The 22,997-nt window shown below is 39.3% G+C and overlaps 1 protein-coding gene across 2 annotated transcripts; it reads left to right on the forward strand.

Moving 5' to 3' along the window:
• The first annotated feature begins 6,600 nt into the window (after positions 1-6,600).
• On the forward strand, positions 6,601-20,285 carry susd5 (sushi domain containing 5). 2 transcript variants are annotated; one of them, XM_034704655.1, is made up of 5 exons: positions 6,601-7,023; positions 8,235-8,412; positions 13,583-13,692; positions 14,906-15,094; positions 15,966-20,285. In XM_034704655.1, exons 1-5 carry the CDS (start codon positions 6,933-6,935, stop codon positions 17,846-17,848), a joined length of 2,451 nt encoding a protein of 816 aa, XP_034560546.1. In that variant the 5' UTR covers positions 6,601-6,932; the 3' UTR covers positions 17,849-20,285. The 2 variants fall into 2 exon arrangements, with proteins under 2 accessions (XP_034560546.1, XP_034560547.1); XM_034704656.1 differs by lacking the exons at positions 6,601-7,023; positions 8,235-8,412 and adding an exon at positions 9,946-10,070.
• Positions 20,286-22,997: the final 2,712 nt, after the last annotated feature.

Consider the following 22,997-nt stretch of genomic DNA (forward strand, 5'->3'; position numbering starts at 1 on the left):
ATACATATTAATTCCATGTTTCCATAACAATCACTTTTACTTCAGATAATTTAAGTGTATTTTGTCTATTTGTCTTTTATTATGCCTTTGTGCTTTTACTTTGGGAAGAGTTTAGATGCAGGACTTCCACCTACATAGAAGTTATTATTTCACTATTTTTTAAATCTTTTTTTATCAAGGCTCTTAACATAACCCCCCAACTTCTACTGCAGTTTTTTTAGACATGGCTTCAGACAAACTCCAATGTTAGTTAAATATCCTTAAAAATATCTTTACAGTAGTTCTCAAGATTCCTCGCTTGAGGGCGCTCTTATGCAACCAGCCCAATCCCTGTTCATTCTGTAAGATCATACTGTTTACTCATGCAATGTAGAACAACTCATGTGGTGGTGTGAGGTAACAAAGTAACACTTGTGAATATTTTAATTTCTGTATCTACTTAACTCAAAAGACCACATTTTCTTATTCACTCTGTTTGAAGGGACACTTTGCACATTTGACTTGTCTCCATTTATAAGAACTTTTCAAAAGTAAGTTTGCACTAAACACAAACTGGAGCAGATATAAAACCCTTATATAGAGGTCAAAAGAGGTTCCTTCTTAACCAATCCAATAATCAGAGTTGGAAGAAGTATGCAGATATTCTACTTGTATTAAAATATTCCAGCATAGCTATAAAGAGGGCTGACAGGTAAAGAATGCCATAGCTACACAGTTTCCCCTATTTGGATAAACTTGAGCCCAGCAGTGAATGAAAGGGGAGGCTGGGAAATGTTCCTTTTGTACTTCTCTGTTAGTCCGAAAAAATATGCACAAGACGTACTGTGTTTTTTCTTTGACATCATTTATTTGAATGGAAGAAATCACATGGACTCAACACTTTGGGCAGTTGCTTCACTAAGGGATGATTACATTTTAATAATACATGACATGTTCTGATTTAGTTTGGACTTTTCTCCTAGAAGAATTCTCAAACTATGCATCGTGTACAATTATATCAAGTTATTACTTATTTAAAAAAAACCCAATACAAAACAGTGAATTAATAATTCAGTTATAAGCAACAATCACACCAAAATTGTTTTTGTATGAGTAGCCTTGGGCTTACTTTGAGTCAATTGCAAATGTTGGAGAGGGGTGATCACTCTATGTTCTAGTGAGGGACATCCAAATTATGATCATTTCCAATTAAAAAATATAAGTATTAAAGATGTTTCTATTTCTTTTTTACTGGAAAAATATGATAGGAATAGCTGCCCACACTAAAATCCTTGTGCTGGTGTAACACTTTGCCATTGACCAACTGTTTACACATACCAAGCATGTCACTGTAGTGCCAACATCAGTATAACTTCAACCTAGATGTTTTTTTAATAAATGCAACAGCAAAAGTTGAATCAGTTTTCTGTCTCCCTGGTAGAAAAGAAGGTCAAACTGAGATGTGCAGAATGAGCCACTGGAGGAAAGAATAATTGTTGTAACTGCTGTCCTGAGTCTTTCACAGGAAGTTCTCCCATTCATATCTTTTTAAGGCAGGCAGCATGTCTCTTGCAGAAAAGAAAAGTGTAAGTATAATCCTTAATGGTTGAGCTTTTCAGATATGCCAGTTTCATGGCTGCCATGTTGTGTGGGCTGCATGGCTTACTGAAATGCACCCTCCTTTATTAGACATGAAGGCCTTTGACCTGCACGCTCCTTCTTAAGCATAGCTTTTTTATTGGTGGAGCTTGTCAGGACTGCAGCAGCTACTGATATTTTCAATGAAGAGTCAGAGTATTTTGGAGGATGTTTCTTTTGCACTGCAGTCCCTGCTTAAAGAGTCCAATATTTAACATTAATGTTTCTGTCATTAAGCTGTTGTGAGAAATTGCAAGAATCCTGCACACTGTCCAACTTGCAATAACATTTTTAAGGGTAACGTTTTGTTTCTAGACCATCAGGCAAACATGTTTGCAGGATTCTTGCAATGTCCAATTTAATAAGCTTCTTCTCCCTCCTCTCCTAGGCACCTATGAAGTAGATGTATGTAGCCTTTTCTTCAACTAAGCTTAACTTAATAATTGTCCATGTGCTTTATGGCCCTTCACTGGTTTTATCAATATCATCTTTTTTTTTTGTAATTCTACTGAAGTAAATAGAAAATACATCCAAATATATTATGGAAACACCAAGATTGACAACCATGTCAGTAAGCAGCAGAAGTATTGAAATTGTCCGTAGCAAACAGAGTCATTTATAAGTTGTTGTTACTAATGGTCATACAAATCTCTGAGCCTCCAGGGTAATAACCTATGATCAAAATATGGAACAGAGATAATTCAGATAGAGAAAACATTTTGTTCTTTTTGGTATGAACGCTAACATTTTATAATGCTCATGCTAAAATGCTGTCCTCCATCTGCCTGCATCACATTTTCAACCCTTGTGCCACCACATCTCGCTACATTGCATAGTAATTAACAATCCCTCATCAAAAGTCAAATTAATTATCTCAGTTATTTGAATAGCTCCATGCTCCTCTCTTTCTGACTCTGCTGCGGCTGGCAGCTCAGTGTTGAATGTGTCCTATTAATCGCAGTGACGCTGCTAATATCAAGCAAGGCCACCTCTGTTTAACACACATTGTTTCCACCGTCTTCTGTCAGCTGGTGATCCAGGATGTTTATGATCATAGATGTCCATTTCCTAAAACATGTCAAATGTAGACAATAATACTTAACAGTATTTTTCCTGCCTTTTAGATTGTGTTCCTGTTGTGATTAGTGTCCCAGTTTCTTTGCCAGATTGTTTCTTCAACCCTGCTCCTTGTTTGGATGTTTTCTCTTGGCAGTTCTTCTACTCAGCGTGCAATTTTACTGAATATAAGTATCGCAGTGATTATTGTCACATAATGGAATCAGAGCTGCACTGATATTCACTTCAAAAGCACAACAGCATAACTTGAGATAATATTCTTAATATTGTACACAATATCTTCATGTGCTTCATTTCATATTATACACACATATTCTAATTGCACTCACAATTTTTTTTTTACAAAAACTCTCTAAAAATGTTTGAATCTGATTTCTTATTTACACACAGCCAAGTGAGAGCCATCCAAGTAAGGGGATTTTGGATTGTTATGTTTCACTGAAGGATCAACAAATCCATCCCCCCTGCATACTCAAATCTTTGTCTTGTGAAATCTGTTACTGTTATTTTTTATATCTGAACCTAATGGAGATTTAGTTAGCTATTGCTATGTAGATAAAGGTAGCCATACCTCTGCTGGGCTGCACCAATATGACCACTGATTTCCTCTGAGTCAACTGCACATCTGCATTACGCCTCAATCTGTCTGACAGGACATGTCTCATGTAGGAAGTCATTGGTCTCACACATACTCAGAGCAATCTTGTGGTTGATGTGTGTGTGCATGTGTATTTACCTCCACAGCTCAAATTGTCTGATGGGTGTGTACTGTTGGTCCTGTGAGATTACACACCTGTGTGAAGTCAGGACGTGCACCCCTCCCACAGACACCTGCAGATAACATAATTCTCACCCGCTTCTCTGAGATGGTGCAGGTGTGAATCACTGTCTCTCTCCTCCTCGTCATCCCTCACCTCTCTCCTCCATGACCCCGTAAATTTCTCCAGAAATAGGCCCCTCATAATAGTGAGTCAGGATCCCAGCTCACCCATCCAGGCCCCTCTGAGCAAGAGGTGAAAGTATGAGAGGTCCATGAGAGCAGGGGGGAAAATGTGACGAAGAAAACTACAGAAATGGACAAACATCATTGGAGGATGTGAGGGCACAATGAAGTGGGAGTGTCAGCAGCGTGACTCCACTGAGACAGAGGAAACATGGAGAATAATGAAATGGAAAAGGTGGGATGTACAGTTGTGAAGACGTGTGATACCTCATTAAGGCTGCCACTCCTTGAGGAATTTCCCCAACTTTGTTTCTTTTCAAAAATCTGTTCTCGACTCTTTCTTGTTTTTCATGTATGTATTCAAGTGGAGCTGCATACACATATTCACCATATTGGCCAATTTTCTCAGACATCAAGCTCAGGCTGGAAAACTCAATGCTCAGATAATGCTGACATCAGCATTCAACCACTTCTTTCCACTTATAACTCTGTGGATGCCTGGCTTATCTGCAATTGACCGCTATAGTAAATATAGACATTAAGTTTCTATTTCTGGAAACGTTAGCAGAGACATTTAATATGGAAACAAACTAGTATTCCCAAACTAGTTTTAAGCTTTTAATCACTTAGCTACCATTAACTAGCTTTGGCTGAATGCTAACAATAACCTTTGAATCTTTCAATCTGTGGCATTGCCAAGGCTTTTGCTGGTTTAACCAAGAGAAAAACATCCTTAAGGCACCACGAGGCAACGTCTGTGCACCTCGGTGTGTGGCTGATGTGAAATTAACTCAATTTGACTTACTAAAGGGACCTGTTTCATAATGTCAGGTAGGCCAGTTGTGATGCCAAAAAAATGACATCAAAGTTGACCAAAGAGCTACAGGAGAATTGCAGCTTTCTTTGGAAATTACCAAGCAACAAACCAGCTGTAAGTCTATTTTCAATTGCCCATGGTGACATACAAAGAATATATTAAAACAAGCGAACACAAACAGTGGGTGCAGGCTGGAAGGAGCACTGTTGCAACCTTCTTCATTGAGGCAAACACCTGTGACAACTAACTTAAGTAGGTTGCCCATGAAAGCAACAATACCATCCTTGTACGTGTAATTCATACATATGAGTTCAGGGATAGCTTTAATGTTTGCTTAATATGAGGTTTGATAACAGGGTCATCTTAAGCTAATGGTTTTCAAATAAGTTGTTTTTACAACATAAAGCTTCTTTCCCCCTTTTCTGTTGTAGCCTTTAACACTTTCAAAAGACAATGTTAGCATCCAGCCCACTTCCCAGCTGACGATAATGTTAGCTTGAAACTCCCATAAACTACTATCTTATAGTAGCTAACGCATGTTATTATAACTCAAAATATTGCTCAGTATCCCTTCAAATGTTCAATATTCATTGCATTTTAACTTGCAAATCATCAAGACATGGGTTAAATGACAAAACTATTTGACAGGTTTCTTACATTTATGCTACAGACCTTACAACCTCAAACATCAGTTAGATCATTTGTTAAAAGCTTTCCAGTTCCCCTTAAAACTAAACTATTCAAATGATAGATTAAAACAATAGCTCACATTCAAAATTATGCCATTCAGATTTAGACAGATTCATAATATTTTTATTACTCATAACACATTCCTGCTTTTTTTCTATTTTAGAATGTACTGCTACTACTGTGCTTGTCTGAAATGACAGTAATCTGAATAATGTGAGCGCAATAATTAGAGAACAAGCTGTTTTAGAGATTACAGTTAGGATAACTGATACCTGACTAGCGGCCAAAAATCATTTAATCAAGAAAAATCATCTGTAAATAATTATGAAGGTAATTATTAGTTTTTACATGCTGGTTGTATGTATTATATAAATGGTATTGTTGATATGATAGGGCAATAATGACAGGGACCATTTTTCAAAGATGAATAAAGTTGTGCATGAGTAACATTTTTGAAGGCAGTACTTTCACTTGTATTGGAGGGTGTTTACATGGTGGTTACTCAAGTCTTCTAAGTAATGGATCACAATATATATTGATGAACGGGCCTTTAAAGTCTTTTTGTAGCTGCTCTGGAATAGTACACATGATTTTCTTGGGCAGGTGAAGTTTCCAGGCTTACACAACCTGAACTCTTGACCAAGTTGAGACAAGCACTGAAAATCATCTGTGACAACTGGTCAGCCTCCTTCAGGACATTACAGTGACTTAACTTTACCAGTCACTGTAGTGTGAGTCAAGTCTTAACTTCCAGCTTCTAAATGTTCCGATCTTGAGGCATGACAAATGGCAAAGTTGGAGTAATCGTTCAACCAATCTTACATTAGCCTATACGTTTGCCTTAAATGTTTATTCAAATGTATTGATGAACCATCAGAGGGTAAAGATCATGTTTTATATAGGAGCATGTGCGCACAGTGATAACTTCTATTCCTTGTTAAATGGGTTTTTATATGTTGTAACGTCGCTTTAGGTTCAGTGATCTGGATCATGTACATTCTGGCACTATGTGGGTTGTTGCTGTTATCTTTACCTGCAGATTCATTGAAACAATGCACAGCTCTCTATGGGCTTTAGTCATTCAACTTTATCTCTCTCACCAAATGGGACAGACACACACAAACACGCACACACAGACACACACACATTAATTGAAGGAAGTTTGGCCAGACAAAAAGGACAGCTCACTTTAATTAAGATTTCAGTGCTCAAAGGGTAAGCTCCATGTTGGTGTACTGAACGTGAGGTCCCTAATTATCCAAACTGTCTTTAAATAGCATTGCATAGTCAGTGTGCCAGTCTTCATCACAAATGCACACTTCCTTACATTAAGACAGCGTTGGGAGACTGAGGGTCTTATCCCAGCTCCATGTAATGAACGGGTAGGGCTCCAATTTGTTGCTCATGGACACTTTAGCAGCTGCCGTTTCTGTGTCTGCAAAGGAGCAGCCAAGATTTTGAGCCGTGACGTATTTACCAACAGGGACACGCGAGTTTTCACACCGGTGCTCCATCCCCTTGCGAGGCGACTATTTGGGGAGATAAACCGCGCCTCGCTCTCGAGCCGCTCTGACCGTTCTCTCCCCGTCATCACGCGCACTTGACAGTAAGCTCACCTTCCGGCTGCTCAGTCCACCTCTGTCCAGCAGGAGGGAAAAAGCAGGAGTTCTTGCTCCATCCTCACTTTGACCACCAAGATTGTGAATAACTTAAAGTGGTCTGGAAGTTTTTGGACACGTTCTCCAAGATTATAAAGTGAGATTTAACCCGCAGCTGAGGGCGTAAAAGATGTTGGATCGTTGCAAACAAATTTCAATGTCATGGTTCTTTGGATGCCTGCTGGCTTGTCTATTGGTGACTTCTGTTGTCAATGCAGACGGTAAGTTGATAGTTTGGCTATATTTTAACGGAAAAATGTAATATAAATGTGACAGCAGAGCTATTGATATCATTTTAAAACAAATGTATTGCAAAATATTATCAAAAAGTCGACATGAAGAGATAAATTACTTTTACTGAGTTAAATTTGAATTTGATGAGCCACCAACCGTTTCTCAGGGCGCGAGTGATCGTGTGTTCTGTAATAATGACAGGAGATCTCGCTCTGTTTTAGTCCATTTTTCATATTTCACGCCATGCAGCCGTGCACTGTTAATAAACTGCGTAATGGCTGTACGTATAGCCTCAGCTGATGGACTCCAAATGTCATGATGATTAAACTCCCGCTTATTTCTTAACACTTGATATGACTTGTGAAGGGACAGTGAGCTCGTACGATTGAATTGATTACACCTGTAGCTGATTAAGTTCATTAGGAAGAACATACTACAGGTGCTCACAAAAATCAAGCTGTTAGCCCTGAGTCTGTAGTCTTTCTCACGAGGTGGGGTCAAATATTATATTTTCTATGACGTTGAAATCAGCATTTTATATTGTAAATCTTGTTATAAGGATTCACATATTTTGATTCACTGATTATTTACACCTGCATGTATACTCTATATAAAATATGTATTACAAAATGATCAATATATTGGTATTGGAAATACATATTTTTGCATTGCTCCTTTAATATGCTGTACGTGAGCTGCTTTACTGTTCAACTCTTCATCACAGTGTGGTGTTGGTGCAAACTTGATTTTAATCTAACTAATAATTTTCTAAATGGCATTTAATGTCAAGTCCATGTAAAGCACTTGTGATTTATATCAGTGAAAAGGGCTTCATAAATAAGTGTTACTGAAGTACTTTCTTACCTGGTACAAAAAATAACCTAATGTTGAAATATCGGTCCCCCGAGATTAAATCCACAGAACAACTGCAACTAAATTGCACGTTGTCTGTCTCAAATAGAGATGAAGAGTGAATACACACATCTTTTCGACATGAATAGAACAGTGTACATTTATCAATAAAAAAATGTAGAAGCTCCCGTTCAAGCTTGCTAGTTATGCTTCCTGGAATAAAAAAAGTTAAATGTAATGGACAATATTAACGTAACAGGCTGTGACTAAACCCAGAAGCCCAATTGTAGAATATTTACAACAGCACTTTAAAATAAAAAAGGTAACCAGTGTCCTCTTTCCTCAGGTCGAGTGTTTGTGTTGAGCCTGAGGAACTCCTCTGGTCAGGAGGGCTTCAGAGATGCTGAGCGGGCTTGTGCCTTCCAACAGGCCCGCTTAGCATCCACACAGGAGCTCCATCACGCAGTGGTTGAGTGTTTCTTCTCCCCGTGCACCCGTGGGTGGCTCTATGGAGGATCAGTGGGGTAAGAAAAAAAAAAAGATACAGTATAACAGCGCATGTTGGTTCATGAAGGTCTACATTGTTGTAAGGCACATGTAGAGAAAATTGTGTTTTCTGAAGAGGTCAAAGGTCATCTTGCTGAAAGACATTAAAGCAAAAGGAAGAGAAGGCAGCAGCGGCAGCTATAAAGGGAGTGGGAAGATAGGAGAAGAGACTGACACATTTCAGGGGGAAAAGAGAGAAGAAAGAGAGAAGAGGAGAGAGAGAAAGACTCCTCTGTTCCCTCCTGGAGGAGGAGGGAATTCTGAGCCGGGGTGTCATGTCGACAACTGCCTCCATTTACACCTCTCATCTCCACGGTAACATGACACACAGCCTCCAGCATCCAGAGACACTAACAGACAGACAGGCCTGACAAAAAGTATACCATTATAGCCAGGTGTTTGACTGACAACTTGTATCCTAAAGGCTTCTAGCAGAGGATAAGAAGAAAGTGAAAGTTACAATCCTCTAGTTTACGGGTATCAAAATAAGATGATTTAAAGCCTGTAGGCCTAAGTGTTCAAAATTATGTGTTTGTGCTTTTCAGAGTTCAAATAAAAAGCTGCTTGAATTCTTTAAGAATGAGAGGTGTTTTGGCGATGTTTCCTTATCTGAAGTAGTTCCTAAACTATGTTTTTTTTTTCTTGTCATTCCCCCTACCAAAGAATTTCCTTTCCCTTCATAAATAAGAAGTGCAAAACTAGTCTACGGAAGTTATTTTTCATTACTTGATTAATTATTTTAAAAAATGCCTATAGCCCCAGTTGATTTTTTTCAATAAAAATTATGTGAGTGGTTAATTTACTTGTCAGCTCTGATTTAAAGGTCATCATCACAGAAGATAATAAACAGGAACTAGCTTGAAAATCAATAACAAACAGGACAAACCATCCACAGCTTAAGGAACAGATGTGCTTTTGCTTGAATGCTTACGCTAGCAAACTAAGGTGCTTACATAACATGGACATCTTTACTACATTTTATTGTTTGGCATGTTATTAGCCTGGTGTGCTAGCTAACATTCAAGACAATAAGACCATTTACCCTTGACCACGGCATATAATAAAAATGTCTGCATAATGTTGGCTCTATGGTTAAAGCTGTTAAGACTTTAAGTTTTCATTAGTTTGGGATTAACAGAGAAGTGAAGCAAAAGACCAATGGACCTATGATGCTAATATTGCTAACCCCAGCACAGGTAATACTGGCATTGATCCAGATAGATGGCTAAACAAAATATTGCAAAGCGACATGTTTGATAAAATAAAGTTTGCCGTTTAAGCACTTTAAAAATCAATATGGAATGCTAAAAAAATACTTTATCTACCTAAATCCTTGGCCAAACCAAACTATCAATGCTAGGAAACTTAGCCTGCTACAAAATGGTGGCAGGTCTGAGAATGACAAATGTCTGGACAGAGGAAAAGCTGACACATGCACATCCACATGCTCCTCACTCTGGACGGTGGACTTTGGCTTTCACACCCTCTTACCATGTTTCACAGTGTATCACTTAGCTATGGGTCTGTCTGCTCTAGCAGTGTACCTCTCCAAACTTTGCATCTCGACTTCCCTCATTCTCCTGCTACGCTGTGGAGAAAATGGAGGGTAGGTGGACAAGAGGTACCCTCTGTCTGGGTAGGTCTGATGTAGTAGAAGAAAACACATGTTTGAAGTCTAGCATTTAGTGCAGACATTGTCTCTATAGCCTCTTTTATATGTTGTTACTTGCTATTTGTACGTCTGCCTGTCTGTTCCTCTTTCTCTGTCTCTGCTCCTTTTTCTTGTGCGCAGCCAATTGCAAAATCATGGCAGAAGGCTGTCCCCCATCAGTTTGGTTCTGCTGAGGTTTTCTGCCTCTTACAAAAATTAATCCTTATCACTCATGCAAAGTGCTTATAGATGAAATTGGCTGTTTGTCAATGATATTAGAAACTAATGATGCTTAAGGTGGCCTAGACCTGCTCTATATCTGTTGCCTCTGGATAGACATGATATAGTGCTCTATAAATAACGATTGATTGATGATACCTCAGAGAGCGAGAAAGTAAGTCTGCAGACTGTTGACTTTAAATATCTTTAGATATTTTAGGGGTATAAAGTGATTTATAGTAGTGTGAGTGAATCAACATTTACCTGGCTTTTGACATGAGTTTTGCCTGAGTCACGTCACATAGTTTACTCCAGAAAAAGTCAACATTGAAGTTAACAACTCCCATTAACCCCTTGCTACCACACAATGTCATCAATTATGTCTTATGTTAAAACTTTTAGTGACAGACATCTTGCTTCAGAAGTTAAAAACTATTTCCAAGTTTTGCAGGGACTCCTGATTTTAATTATAATTTCAAATTTTTGTTTATAATCTTTTTCTCTAACTTCTATGTACTTCATCTTTCTTTGCATGCTGCCCCTTATAGATTTAATTTGTACTTTTTCATTATTTTTTCATAATATTTTTTTTACTCATGCCCTCATCTGTTTCTCAGTCTTTTACTTTTGCCTCACCTCTTCAACCCTGTATATCAGAGAATGTTAAGAGCAGCGAACTGAACAGACCCTTGGTCACATTTTAGCCCTGAGGGTTTAATCTGCTCCTTAGATGATAATTATAATAACTCTATTTATATAGCACCTTTAATAAAAGGCCATATAAAAGGCTTTGGTTGGGCAATAAAAACAGGATAATTGGGGTGATGTGATGTCATCTGTTGAAACCGGCAAGAAGGCAAACTGCTGAACTGATGCTAAGGATTTATTTTATGCCTGAAAGGAGGAAGTTAAGGTCAAGTTTGAAGAAGTTAAGTCAGTGGATGACTGTCAGGTCAATATAAATCATTTGCATCCCTACAGTTCATGTGGTGTATTGTACTGTTTTACGTGATTTATGCAAGGTAATGCTCTGACGTTATAGGGCAAGAATATCATTGACATAATATTGAGGTCTCTTGCGTAATAACAAGTACTTCTCAGAATGACTCCCCTACCTTAACATCTTCCTCTTACCTGTCAATCATAGATCTGCTGCCACGGAAACCAACACAATAATACCAGCATACTGAATTAACACTAAGGTTCACAAAAACACACATCAGGATTTTTTCCACTTATCGTTGTGTCATGTAAGGTGAGGAGTTTAAGGAATGGTAGAAATGATGAGAGGTCATACAGAGTTGCTTCCATGAGCTACAGTTGAATGTGAAAACAGAACTTGTGTTTTTTGACTCCCTCACACTGTTTTCTTGGCGGTTTCTGTCTTGCTCTGATTTTTTTTTCTATCTCTCCCTTTCCGACTTTTGTCCTTATAAGCTGAAGTTAGCATGGCACAAGCATGCGGCATGACTCACACCACTTCTCACAGTCTCACTGCGCTGCCAGTCAGAAATTCTTTCCAATTACCGATGCTTTGATTAACTCAGGGACACAAGTTCACACAGACAAGGATGCATACATGCAGACATTTAAGCCAGTGCCAAATTATTTTGTTTTTAATTGTACTTGATTAGATATGCTATTAATCAATCCCGTTTTTAATAAAAGGTCTAATACGTCTGGCTTTCTATAACATTTCTGAGCTCAGTCAGACTCTGCTATGTGTCGGGAGCTGCTATGGGAACATGATTTGATTGGCCTGGGAAGTCTGAGTCAGTCTTATCTGCTGCTTTTGTTTGACAAATAGCCTAATGATGCTATAAACCTTAATGTTGCGACAAAAATAGACTATTTACTCAGCTTTTTTCTGTGCAACTGCAGCTTGTAGACATTATTCATTTGGTCCATGTAGACTGTGCATTATATTAAGACCCTAATGTTATCATTCTTCTATATGAAGCTGGCTGTGACTTCAGGCTCCAGCATGGGAACATCTACTCGTAATGTGCCCCAGTGTGATAATATTGTGCCACAGGCTACGAGTGCTGATACTGCAGCATGTCTGAGCTGTGATAACTTATCCTGGACCCTGATGTCATGACTTAAAAATATTTAGATAAGCAACAAATCAGTGGCCAAGAGAGCACAGAGCACTGTATATAAATGTACATGTGTGATGTAATGTTACCCGTGTTCATAATATGAACCAAACTGCTGCTTAAAATGTGATCTTATTTAGTGGGAATGTCACTTTTATAAGTGATGTCGTCATTAGTTGGAGGAGTACCCAGATTCTTCACTGTTGCAGAAGTACTGGTTTGTCAATTTAACAATACCACAAACAAGGGGGAGCTAGCTCAGTCCACAACAAATAGGTTAATTCCCTTCAGAGGGTCACAAGATAAACCTGGGTGATGGAAGACAACGTACCCCTTTTCGACCGAGGCAGTTTCAGGGCCGGTTTGGAGCCGGCGCTCAATAGAAAACCGTTTTTTCATGTTTCGGCTGTGAGTGAACCGGCTCCTGGCCGGGAAAACCGGTTCCAGAGCAGGTCCAACTCTTTGCTGGTCTAGAACCGCGAACCGCTTACGTCAGGGGTGAGGGGTGGGGTGCGAAGTTGCCGTGATCAAAAACACAAACCAAACTTGTTTCTGCCATTGTCCTGCAGCAAAAAAATAAAAGAGACAAATGGATTCCAAGGCAAAGCAGTGGTCGGCCGAGGAGACAAGCTGCCGTTGTTCGCCATCGTTGTTGTGAGGGAAAGTTTGCGCTAGTGCTGCTGGGAAAAGCGGTCACGTAAATCTGACATCATGACGTTCCTCTTCCACGGGCTCGAGCGGGTGGAAAAACAAACCGGTGCTGTGTTGGTTTGCAAGTTCAACCAGCTCCGAACCAGCGTGAGCACCAGCCCAGAAATACAACCCGGTTCGCGTTGGTCGAAAAGGGGTACCAGTGACCAAATTACACACAAAAAAAGAGTACATTTTATGAATTTCTGCTTTGATTTTAACTTCTTCTTTTTTTTATTTATTTATTTAAACCCTTAATTTTTATTTTGCTCTGCTTGTGGTAGAAATAAATCAAGCTCCTAAAAGTTTTCGACATAGTGTTTGAATATGTTTGATTATGACCGGCCTAGATCCCAGAGTTCTTCAGTGGTGCTTTAATGCTTTACTGTCTGCCTTTTTCTCTCAGGTTTAATCTAATGAGTGTCTGTGTGTTTGTGGACTGATGTATGGCACGATTCAATCATTTCTGTTTTATGAATTGACTTCTAGGACCACGGTGTGTAATGTTGTTGGTGGTGCCCTTAAAGCAGTGGATGTGAGAACAGAAAACGCCACAGAGGACACAGCACACCTCAATGCCTTCTGCATCAAAGCCAGAGGTCAGTAAACTCACCAGCAGATGCATGTTTAACTGACAGCTAGTTACCTGTCAGGATGAAACTCATAAAAAGGACATTACAGACTACATGCACTTTCTTTCTTATGGAGTTTTCTTAAATGTTTTAGCCTGTTTTTAGTGTTTCTTTACTTTTTTTAAACATACGCACTGACAAGCTGAGTTTAGAGATTTGAGGGTGACAGTAGAGGCATTCCTGTAGATTATATCACAGTAATCTAAAACTTTTTGAGAGATTTTATATTTTATATTGATATTTTACCCACTATTTAACCAGAAACGGTGCCTGTTTCTGTACAAAATCCCTAGTTTGTGCCTAAGTTTTGAGATAAGAAATTAAATTCAAATATGAAAGCTTCTTCACTGTTTTACCTGTACATGAATATTTGAGTCTGTGATATGTCTGGATGATACAACCTGAGACGTGAAAGAATATAAGCCACATTAAGTAGATGGTATGGGACATTTTATTAAATTGCATGATGTTACACTTTGACATCAAGAGCGGAAGAGTCTACTGTCAAAATCAGACAAGATTCTTCACAAACATAAATCTGTCATTGACCTGTTAAGGAAGAAAATACATTAAAAGAATTGTTTATGGAATGTTGTTGGCAGCCATTGAAGGATATTGATTTGAAGTAAACCTGGAAAATCAGAGTAATCATAATATATGGAATTACTGCTGTAAATTTAGCAGACCTTATTCTAAACACCAGATTTTCATTGTTGTATATTTTCATTCATGAAATAAATTACTGAAAATATAAAAATACAATATTCAGCATTTATGAGTCAATACATGTGTTAATATTTTTCAAATAATGTGTGTTTCTTTGGTTTAATTACCATGAAAAATTAGACTACAGTGGATACAATACACACCCTTTATCTCACCTAAGTAGCATTGTTTGTGTTTGTCTAAATTAAATCCACATTTTCTACAAACCCCATTACTTCCTGTCCCTTGAGTCCTTCTTATCTCTTTCTGTTTACACAGGGGATTGTGTTGTTGTGAAGCTGGATAATTATAATTGCTCATGTTTTATATGGAACAACACTGTGCACTATTAAAAAGGGATTGCATCATCAGTATCAGCTTGTTTAATAGTTTTTATTGCACTTTCGTTGTGTAACGTATAGAAAAAACATTACGTTCTGTTTGTAGGTTAAATGTGTGTGTTTGTGTTCGACAGATGTACCGTGTGGTGACCCTCCATCCTTTCCAAATGCCCGTCTGCAGGGGCACAGTGGGTATGAGATGGGTGATGAGCTGCTGTACACCTGTGTGCCAGGTTATTTAATGCCCAGTGGACACAAGGCTTTCAGCCTGCTGTGCGACAGCTGTGGAGAGTGGTACGGAATGGTGGAGATTTGTGTCAAAGGTAAGAAAGAAGCTCTTTAAACTGATATCATTGCACAGATTTGTAAAGGCAGACAGAAAAAGGCCTCCCTGACACTCGTCCTCTTCAAAGCTTTGACCTTTGACTCAGACAGGAGACCGCTCTTAGCTCCACCTCCATTCCTCTTTCTTGTTAGCCCTCATTGTTGGATGGTGGTCCTTAATTCCTGGCTTTGGAAAACAACGCCTCAGTTGTTAGTTGGGATGAAAATGGCAGCTATCTCACCTCAGTGTGACATGCCAGTAAGCGGCCAAGCTGAGGGAGAAGAGGGCATGAGTTCTCTATGTAGTCTGTGTCCATGTTGAGCTAATAGAGTTAGCACTGGTCCTTGAACCATCCTGAGATAAAGTGGGGTCAAAAGATAATCTAAGGAGATTAGAAGTTTGACTCTTAGAGCAGTTTAGCACAAAGACTGTACTACTTCCAGCTCAATGGAAATAAAACAAAACAAAAATCCACCAGTGCTTCAGATCAGTATTTATATCTACTTTGTTAAATCTATACAAAATGTTGTTCTCTACCTCAGAACAGAGCAATGCTAGCTGTTTTTTCCTGTTTTGATTCTTGATACTTACTGAGGCTGCTGAATGTAGCCTCCTTTTGAACAGTTAAAAGAGGGATGTCAATCTTTTCATCTATGTGTCTTTATGAGAAAGCAGGTGAATGCACTTTCTAAAAAGTCAAACAATTCCATCTAAAGATCAGAATCCCAAATCTTTGGTAACAACTGCTCTAAAGCTTTATCAGATCTAAGGGTTGTCTGTTATATGTCAGTGCAGTTGTCCTTTTGATTTAACCTGTATGAGTTGATGTAAGTAACAAAGTTAATCTGTCCCCCTTTGTGGTTCTGCAGATGAAACCGTAGGTCATATAGACTATGAGGACAAGTTCCCGGATTCATATGAAGAAGCAGAGCACCACAACGAGAGACCAGCAGAGGCTCAAGGCGAGGTGTACGAGGAGGTGCATGGAGCTGCAAACCCAAGTCAGAAGCCGCAGGAGATGGGCTTCACTGCTGAAGTGGAGGAGGAGCCTCAAGACCAACGTGAAGAGCATACGGTAGAAGGAGAGGTGATTGGTATTAGATTTGAAGGAAGAGAAACAGATGAGGAACGGCCGGTTGAGGACTTCATAGGTCACCCGAGGTGGCAGCAGGAGAGGAGGGAGGTGGTCACCACTGATGTTGCTCCAGCCACACAAGCACCTGTGTCCCTCCTCTCCCAGAAACACCTCTTCTGGTTCCCCTCTGAGGCCTTCCAGGAAGAGGGCCATCCTGTCTCCTCTAATCCATCTACACAGACCACACAGAGAGCCTCAGGGGCCCAATCAGAGGAGAGCAAAGAGCAGGAGAGCCAAGAGAGGAAGGACCATCACCAGCATTCTGTTCCTGTTGATGACCACGATCCTGAACCTGAAGATGATGATCATAATACAGATGATCGAGATGATCGTAATGACAGCCACCACCAAGACAAGGATGACCACGAAGACAGCCACCACGATGATCAAGAAGAAGCGGATAGTCACCAGGAAGAAGATGACCGTGATGATCATATGAAACATTACATCCCAGCTCAGGACCGCCATGAAAAACATGATGACCACGATGACCATTATGATATGGGTGAACACGAAGAGGAGCGAGAACACGTCCGCTACGGCAGCCAGGAATACGATGATCGAGATGATACTTATGATGAACATGAAGGATATGAGGATCATGGGGATTTGACAGGTGATCATGAGAAAGAAAGTCAAGAACATCCGGACGGGTCAGAGGAGCACCCAGACCGTGATGACCATGATGACGGCCAGCATGAGGAGCATTACGACCTGGAGGGTGATGACAATGAGCATTATCCTGATCACGGTGGTCACGAACATGATGACCATGACAGCTATGACGATCATGATAGCCATGAAGATTTCGATGATGCTCACCAGCATGTTATCATTTCTACAGCCAAAGATGATCGTCAGAACATTACCCAGAAGGCAGCAGGTGGAAAGGTGACCACAGATGACACCTGGCTGGATGGCTACCCTGTTGTTCGAGTGGAAGAAAATGATGATTCCACAACAGACGGACTAAGACCAGAGGACGAGGAGAGGGAGACAGTTGTCAGGACATCAGACAAACCCAATGAGGTGGAAATTCGTAGACCTGTCCCTTACACAAACTTACCAGAAGTCTTTATGTCTCCCACTGACCCTTCCTTAGTACAAAGGGGTGTGGAGGAGACGCTACCTGGCTTCACCTACACCGCTGCACCCTCACAGCCTTCTGACTCCCCTTCTCACCCTGACACCCTAGACTACGACACACAGCAAGCCGCTCCCACCCACTCCTGGCTTGGTGGCCCCACTGAACACCCCTACCTCGACCAAGACCCAGCTCAACCAATGCAAGATACGGACACCCTCAGCGGAGTGATAGAGGAGCACACTTTGCACAACCTTCCCGGGGAGAAGGGTGAGAGGGGGGAGATGGAGGGGGAGATGGGGGAGGCAATGTGTATAGGGGAGAACTGCTCTTCTCCTCCTCCCAGCTCCTCCAGCCGAGGGCCCACTGTGGCCGCCATAATTGCGGTAGTGTGTATGGTTGCTGCTGCAGTCATCATCGGGGTGTGGTGTTACAGACGGCAACAGCAGAAGAGCTCGATGTACGAGATGAATGGGAAGGGCCAGAGTCAGAGCAGGCAGGGCCAACACATAGAGATGCAGCAGAAAGTGTAAGAGCAGGAGGCGAAGATGGATGGACTCTGACAGAGGACGGAGACATTTGAGGAAGATTGGGAAGAATTTGAGAGGAAACAGCTCCTCATCTTGCTAGAAAATACTGCAAAAGTGAAGATTTGGGGTAGGTTCTAACAGAAGAGTTGTGCTATAGTCCTGCTTTGGTGAGCAAAAACTTATCCATGATGAGAAAGTTGTAGACAATAGGAAGAACTGATGCAGATACCTGAGTCCGACAAGATCGTAGCAGTTCTGCCTCTCCCACTCATCCACTTTAGGTTTTTACTCACCTTTGTCATACCTACCCAGTATTTTCAAACCCTTAACATCTCACTGGAGTTGTGTCTGGACTGGACATTACTCCAGGGACTGAAAATAGAGATTATGAGGACAAGACCATGTAGGAAAACCACAAGAAGGCTTGCCTTCCCCGCCTGAACATATGAACCAAGACTTCAATCTCCAAACCTCTTGGACATTGTGGTAAAGATTCTGTGTTGCCTTTCTGTAATTTTTGTTGACTTTGCTGAATGCTGGTTTATTATTTTTATTGATCTTTGTTCTTGATTCTGAATTTTTAGTTTGAGTATTTTGTGGTTTGAACTGTTTTTTTTCAATCATTTTTGTCCCAACACAAGGGCGCTCGAGTTCAAAGCGCTTTGGATCCTCGCAGATTTGGGCAGGTAGTCCTGAATTCACAACTAGCCTCCTTTCAAACAAGCATTAACAGAAGAAAGGACGATGATGAGGGTAAAAGTAGATGAGAAAGAGCTTAACAGTATGCAAGGAAGATGGAGGAGCCAGGGAAAGAAAAAAATTTGGGGGAAAGTGTGAGATGGAAGGTTGACCGGTGTAACCTTCAAAGTCTCCCCACCTCTGTTGGTTTTGACAGCCGGCTGGTGAGCGATATGAAACGGGGGTCTTTCGAGACTTGACACTTAGCCGCCCTATATAAGTATGAGTTTGTGTGTGTGTGTGTGTGTGTGTGTGTATGTGTGTATGTGTGTACGTGTGCATGTGCGAGTGTGTACGTGTGCATGTGCGTGTGTTTGTATGCTTGTCTGCGTGTCTCAGGTCTGCCAGTCAATGGTACGTCATTTGCTGATGGCATTCAGACCGAGCAGAGATCAAACATTGTGGTGCTGCAATGCACAAAGAGGAAACTCAAATCCCAACACCCAATCTCAGAGCTAAGTCTAAATTGTTTCAAATATCTTTGGTGGTATTCAATCAATAACTTAGTTTTATAAATAATACGAGAGTTGTCGATGTCTTTGGATCCGAACCACATGACCTAATATATAAATCATGACATGTCCTTATTTTACGTTAGCTTACTTTTGGCCACTGAAAAGACCAAAGTGGTTATCTTGATCACACTTGTCTGATAAGATTTGTTCATTTATCCTCTGGTCTAGTTCTTATAAGTGATTGGTCATTATCCTTATCTAAAATATTTGGGAAATTAGATCATGATCTAGAAATAATAGAAATTGCTGTATGTCTACATGTAGCTCATGTTAAATTCTATAAAGTAGTTTTACTGTCCAGTACCAAAAACTGAAGGTTTGTATTTTTTTACAGTGTACTGTAGCTGTGTGTGATTCTGTGATATTTAAGCTCCTGTTTCTGTGCTGGGCAAAATACTTGAGAGCAAGGCCAAATACTATCACGAAATGTTTGTAAAAAGGTGCAACTGTAAATAAATTCAAGTAATCATAAAAGAAGTCAAAGATAGATTTACAGTATGTGATTCTGTTCATGTATAAAGACCACACAATAAGTTATATGGCAAAAACTAGAACAAAGTGCTTCACTCTAGAGATGTCAAAAGTGGCTTAGACAGGACACTGTCTACATTAGAATTTAATTTTCCTTCATACGTCTCCTACACAAACATCCAGCTTACTCTACTTATCATTTAAAGTGTTCATTTTGTTAATTGCTCAAAAGGTTTCACAATATTTCCTTTTCAATATTAATGTGTCTAAAATTACACATGATGTGAAGACACAGGGAGCACATGTCTGTATGTTTCACTTATTATGAATTATTAAAACTTTCTGTATATAAATAACCTTAACAGATGTGGAAATAAATTTGACTTATGTTTCTTGTCCAAGAATCAAGCACTGTGGACAGAGGATGATAACTTTTCATGTCTGATACAGGGTCTGCTAATCTCCACTTTGTCTGTTGCTGTAATGGGATAATAATGACCTGATCACATACACAAAGATTGTTCAAATACTATCATTTCATTTGGGATTTAGGGAAAAATGATGACACATTTGGAAGCAACTTTTTGAAGTTTACTCATTCTCATGATGCTAATAATTTATCATGTCTGTTACTTCATCTCAAAAAGCTGGATGTGTGTGATGTCAGGGTAAAATGTCGACCGTTTCTTGAAGTCACAATAAAGTTCTAAACATTTCGTTTTCCACTGCTGATTTCTACAAACAAACAAACAAATACACTCATGGTACGGATCTCCGAATGCATGTTTGATTTTCCAGTGACCAAAATAATGTATCCTCTTACATTATATTGTTGCACAGTGATATTGCAGGTTTTAAGTCATAAGGCATATCAAAAATTGTCATCACTTAACTGATTCAAATGGATCATCAAAGGAACCTAGAGAGAAGATGGGTTAAATTTCAAGCTAAAACTAAAAAAGAAAGGCAATCCCTGGAGAAAGTTGTAGTTAGAGCTTGCACTGTGTGTGAATTAATTTTTTGTATTTCTTAAAATATAGAATGACTTCTGATTGGACCATTCTTTGTACACTCTGCAAAAGAAAACTTTCACAGTTCACAGTCACTTCTCAATGGTTGGCAATGAATCAGCCAAAACATAAAACACTTAATAGCTGACCACATGGTGGCGCTAAAGGTGTCACTTTTGAACATGTTAACCATTTTAAGATGTAAAACCTTGCCACAAAGTTTGAGTACTTTTGTCCTATAGACGACCACCATACACATTTAAAATAGTAACATTTCATATGAAATAGAAGTGGGACACTGAGCAGTGGCCCTGCAGAAGTCCCAAAGCTAAGAGAGTAAACTATGACAAACAAGGCAAATAATTTACCAGGTCACCCAATCAAGTGCTGTGCTTTTAGGGGATGCTTTGCAGTTACAAAATGAAGAACATGTTCACCTCTTTAATTTTCAAATTAATACCATGATTCTGAAAAAAAAATGACTAATTACATTCAGACACATTAAATCACATATATAAAGTAAGCATTTCTTTTGACCAGTCGGCCCAGTCTATTGTCTCTTGGACAGGTAATAAACACAAGACTTCTTATTTTCAAAAGCCTTTTTTCCTTTCCAACTGATGCACAAATTTACAAAAGTAAACACTTTATTTAGTATAACTTCAGTAAGCACATACTGAAGCACATTTTTTTTAGCATGGATTCATGTATATATGGCTGTGTGTCAATGTGACTTCAGTTTTGATGTTAGTACGTACAAAAGATTATGTAAGTAAGTATGTATTGTATATTTTCCAGTATGTAGTAGTATGATGTGTTAGCATGTGAGTCAGAGTACTAGTGTGTACATAATAACTTGAGTAAGTATTAGTGTAAGGAATTATGTTTGGTTGAATGGATAGTTTTGTCTTAGTGTGTGTGTTTATATATTTATATATACACTACTTTTTCAACAGTGTTACATGCAATCAGCATTTTCCAGAAGTAATCAGATTACATTTAACCAGAATACTATTTCAGAAATCATCCGATTACTTGCAATCAAAACACTTTTTAAATGTATTCAGACTGCACGATAAAGGAGTACTTTTTCTGAAGTGATCAGATTGAATGGAATTAGATAAATTCAGAACTGTTATCACATTAGTTGTTTTTTTTTAAAAGAGTTAAAGTGGAGAAGTTTTTTTCCTCATGTATCCCATGTTTCCTTTTTCCTCCCTGCACTCAAAGGCAAGCGAGGAATGACCACGTCAGCCAGCACCAGCTTTGAACCAACAATCTTGTCACATACCCTTGTTTCATCTTGAAATATAGCCCTCCAAATCATTACTCTCCGTTCTCTTTTCAATTGCTAATCAGTTGTGAAGCAGTGGAACGAACCAGTCTGACATTATCACAGTATTTGTGTTTTCAAGCCTGAGCATGGCATCAGAGGAAAATGGCTGCCTTATGACTATGAATAATTGTTTGTTATGCAAGTGTTTAAAAGTGACGTGCCACAAAACAAGGTGTGATGTTGACCTCTGACCTTGACTCCTCACAATCAGCCCTTTGTCTCGACTTTTAACTAAGTCCCTTTCAACAGCCATTATTCCCATGTTTGTTCAAAAGAACTAAAGAGGGCAGATTGATATAAAGCATCGGAGAGGTAGAGGCAGAGGTAGTAGACAAGACAGGTGAATACAGGCGGGAGAGGAATGAGGACGCAGAGTCAGAGACGCACAGTAACACAGAGAGAATGTTCCCCTGTGGGTTTTTAACAACAGTGTGTGACAAACGGCATAGAGTCTCAATGTTCAAACATTATTAAACAACTCAGTATTTTCTCTATGTGTCCTGCTGCTCAGCTCAAACTGGGTTTTATCCAAGGTATTTTTGAAGGTATCTTTTCAGCAAAAAATATAGACATTCATACTTTCAGCTTGGAAATCATGATAATTTGCTGTCTCTTTGTTTGTCTTTAATTAAAGTATGATAGTGATAGTAAGATGGTTAAATTGACAGAACTACTGCCCTGAAGTGAAGAAATTCAGCCTTATTAAACTCAATGATTATGTTAATGTTTTTCTCTGCAATTTCATTAACCACAAAATAGTATTTCCCTTAAAAGAATACATCATGAGGCATATGTTTAGCTCAGTGGTTAAATTGCATGCCCCATGTTCAGGTGCTATAGTTACTGAAGCAGCAGCCCTGGGTGTTATTTCCACCTTTGACCATTTGTTACCAATGTTACTCACTCTGTCTTCTATTTTTCTGACTCCATCCACTGCTCTGTCCTCTAAATAAAGGCACTGGAAAGCTCACATAAAACTTGAAACAAACAAAGTAGATGTAGATGCATTCCTAGTTTAAAGAAAAATCTTAATTTAGCATCTGTAGTATGACAACAAAGCTGCATTAACTATTCAAAAAACC

The sequence above is a fragment of the Notolabrus celidotus genome, chromosome 16, assembly GCF_009762535.1.
Source record: "Notolabrus celidotus isolate fNotCel1 chromosome 16, fNotCel1.pri, whole genome shotgun sequence".
Classification (NCBI taxonomy): Eukaryota; Metazoa; Chordata; class Actinopteri; order Labriformes; family Labridae; genus Notolabrus; species Notolabrus celidotus.

Excerpts from the sequence above, each read along its gene's own strand:
- susd5 (XM_034704655.1), top strand. The coding sequence starts at position 6,933 with ATGTTGGATCGTTGCAAACAAATTTCAATGTCATGGTTCTTTGGATGC. Across the intron at positions 8,413-13,582 it reads CTCTATGGAGGATCAGTGGG|GACCACGGTGTGTAATGTTG; the intron begins GTAAGAAAAAAA and ends ATTGACTTCTAG. Across the intron at positions 15,095-15,965 it reads GGTGGAGATTTGTGTCAAAG|ATGAAACCGTAGGTCATATA; the intron begins GTAAGAAAGAAG and ends GTGGTTCTGCAG.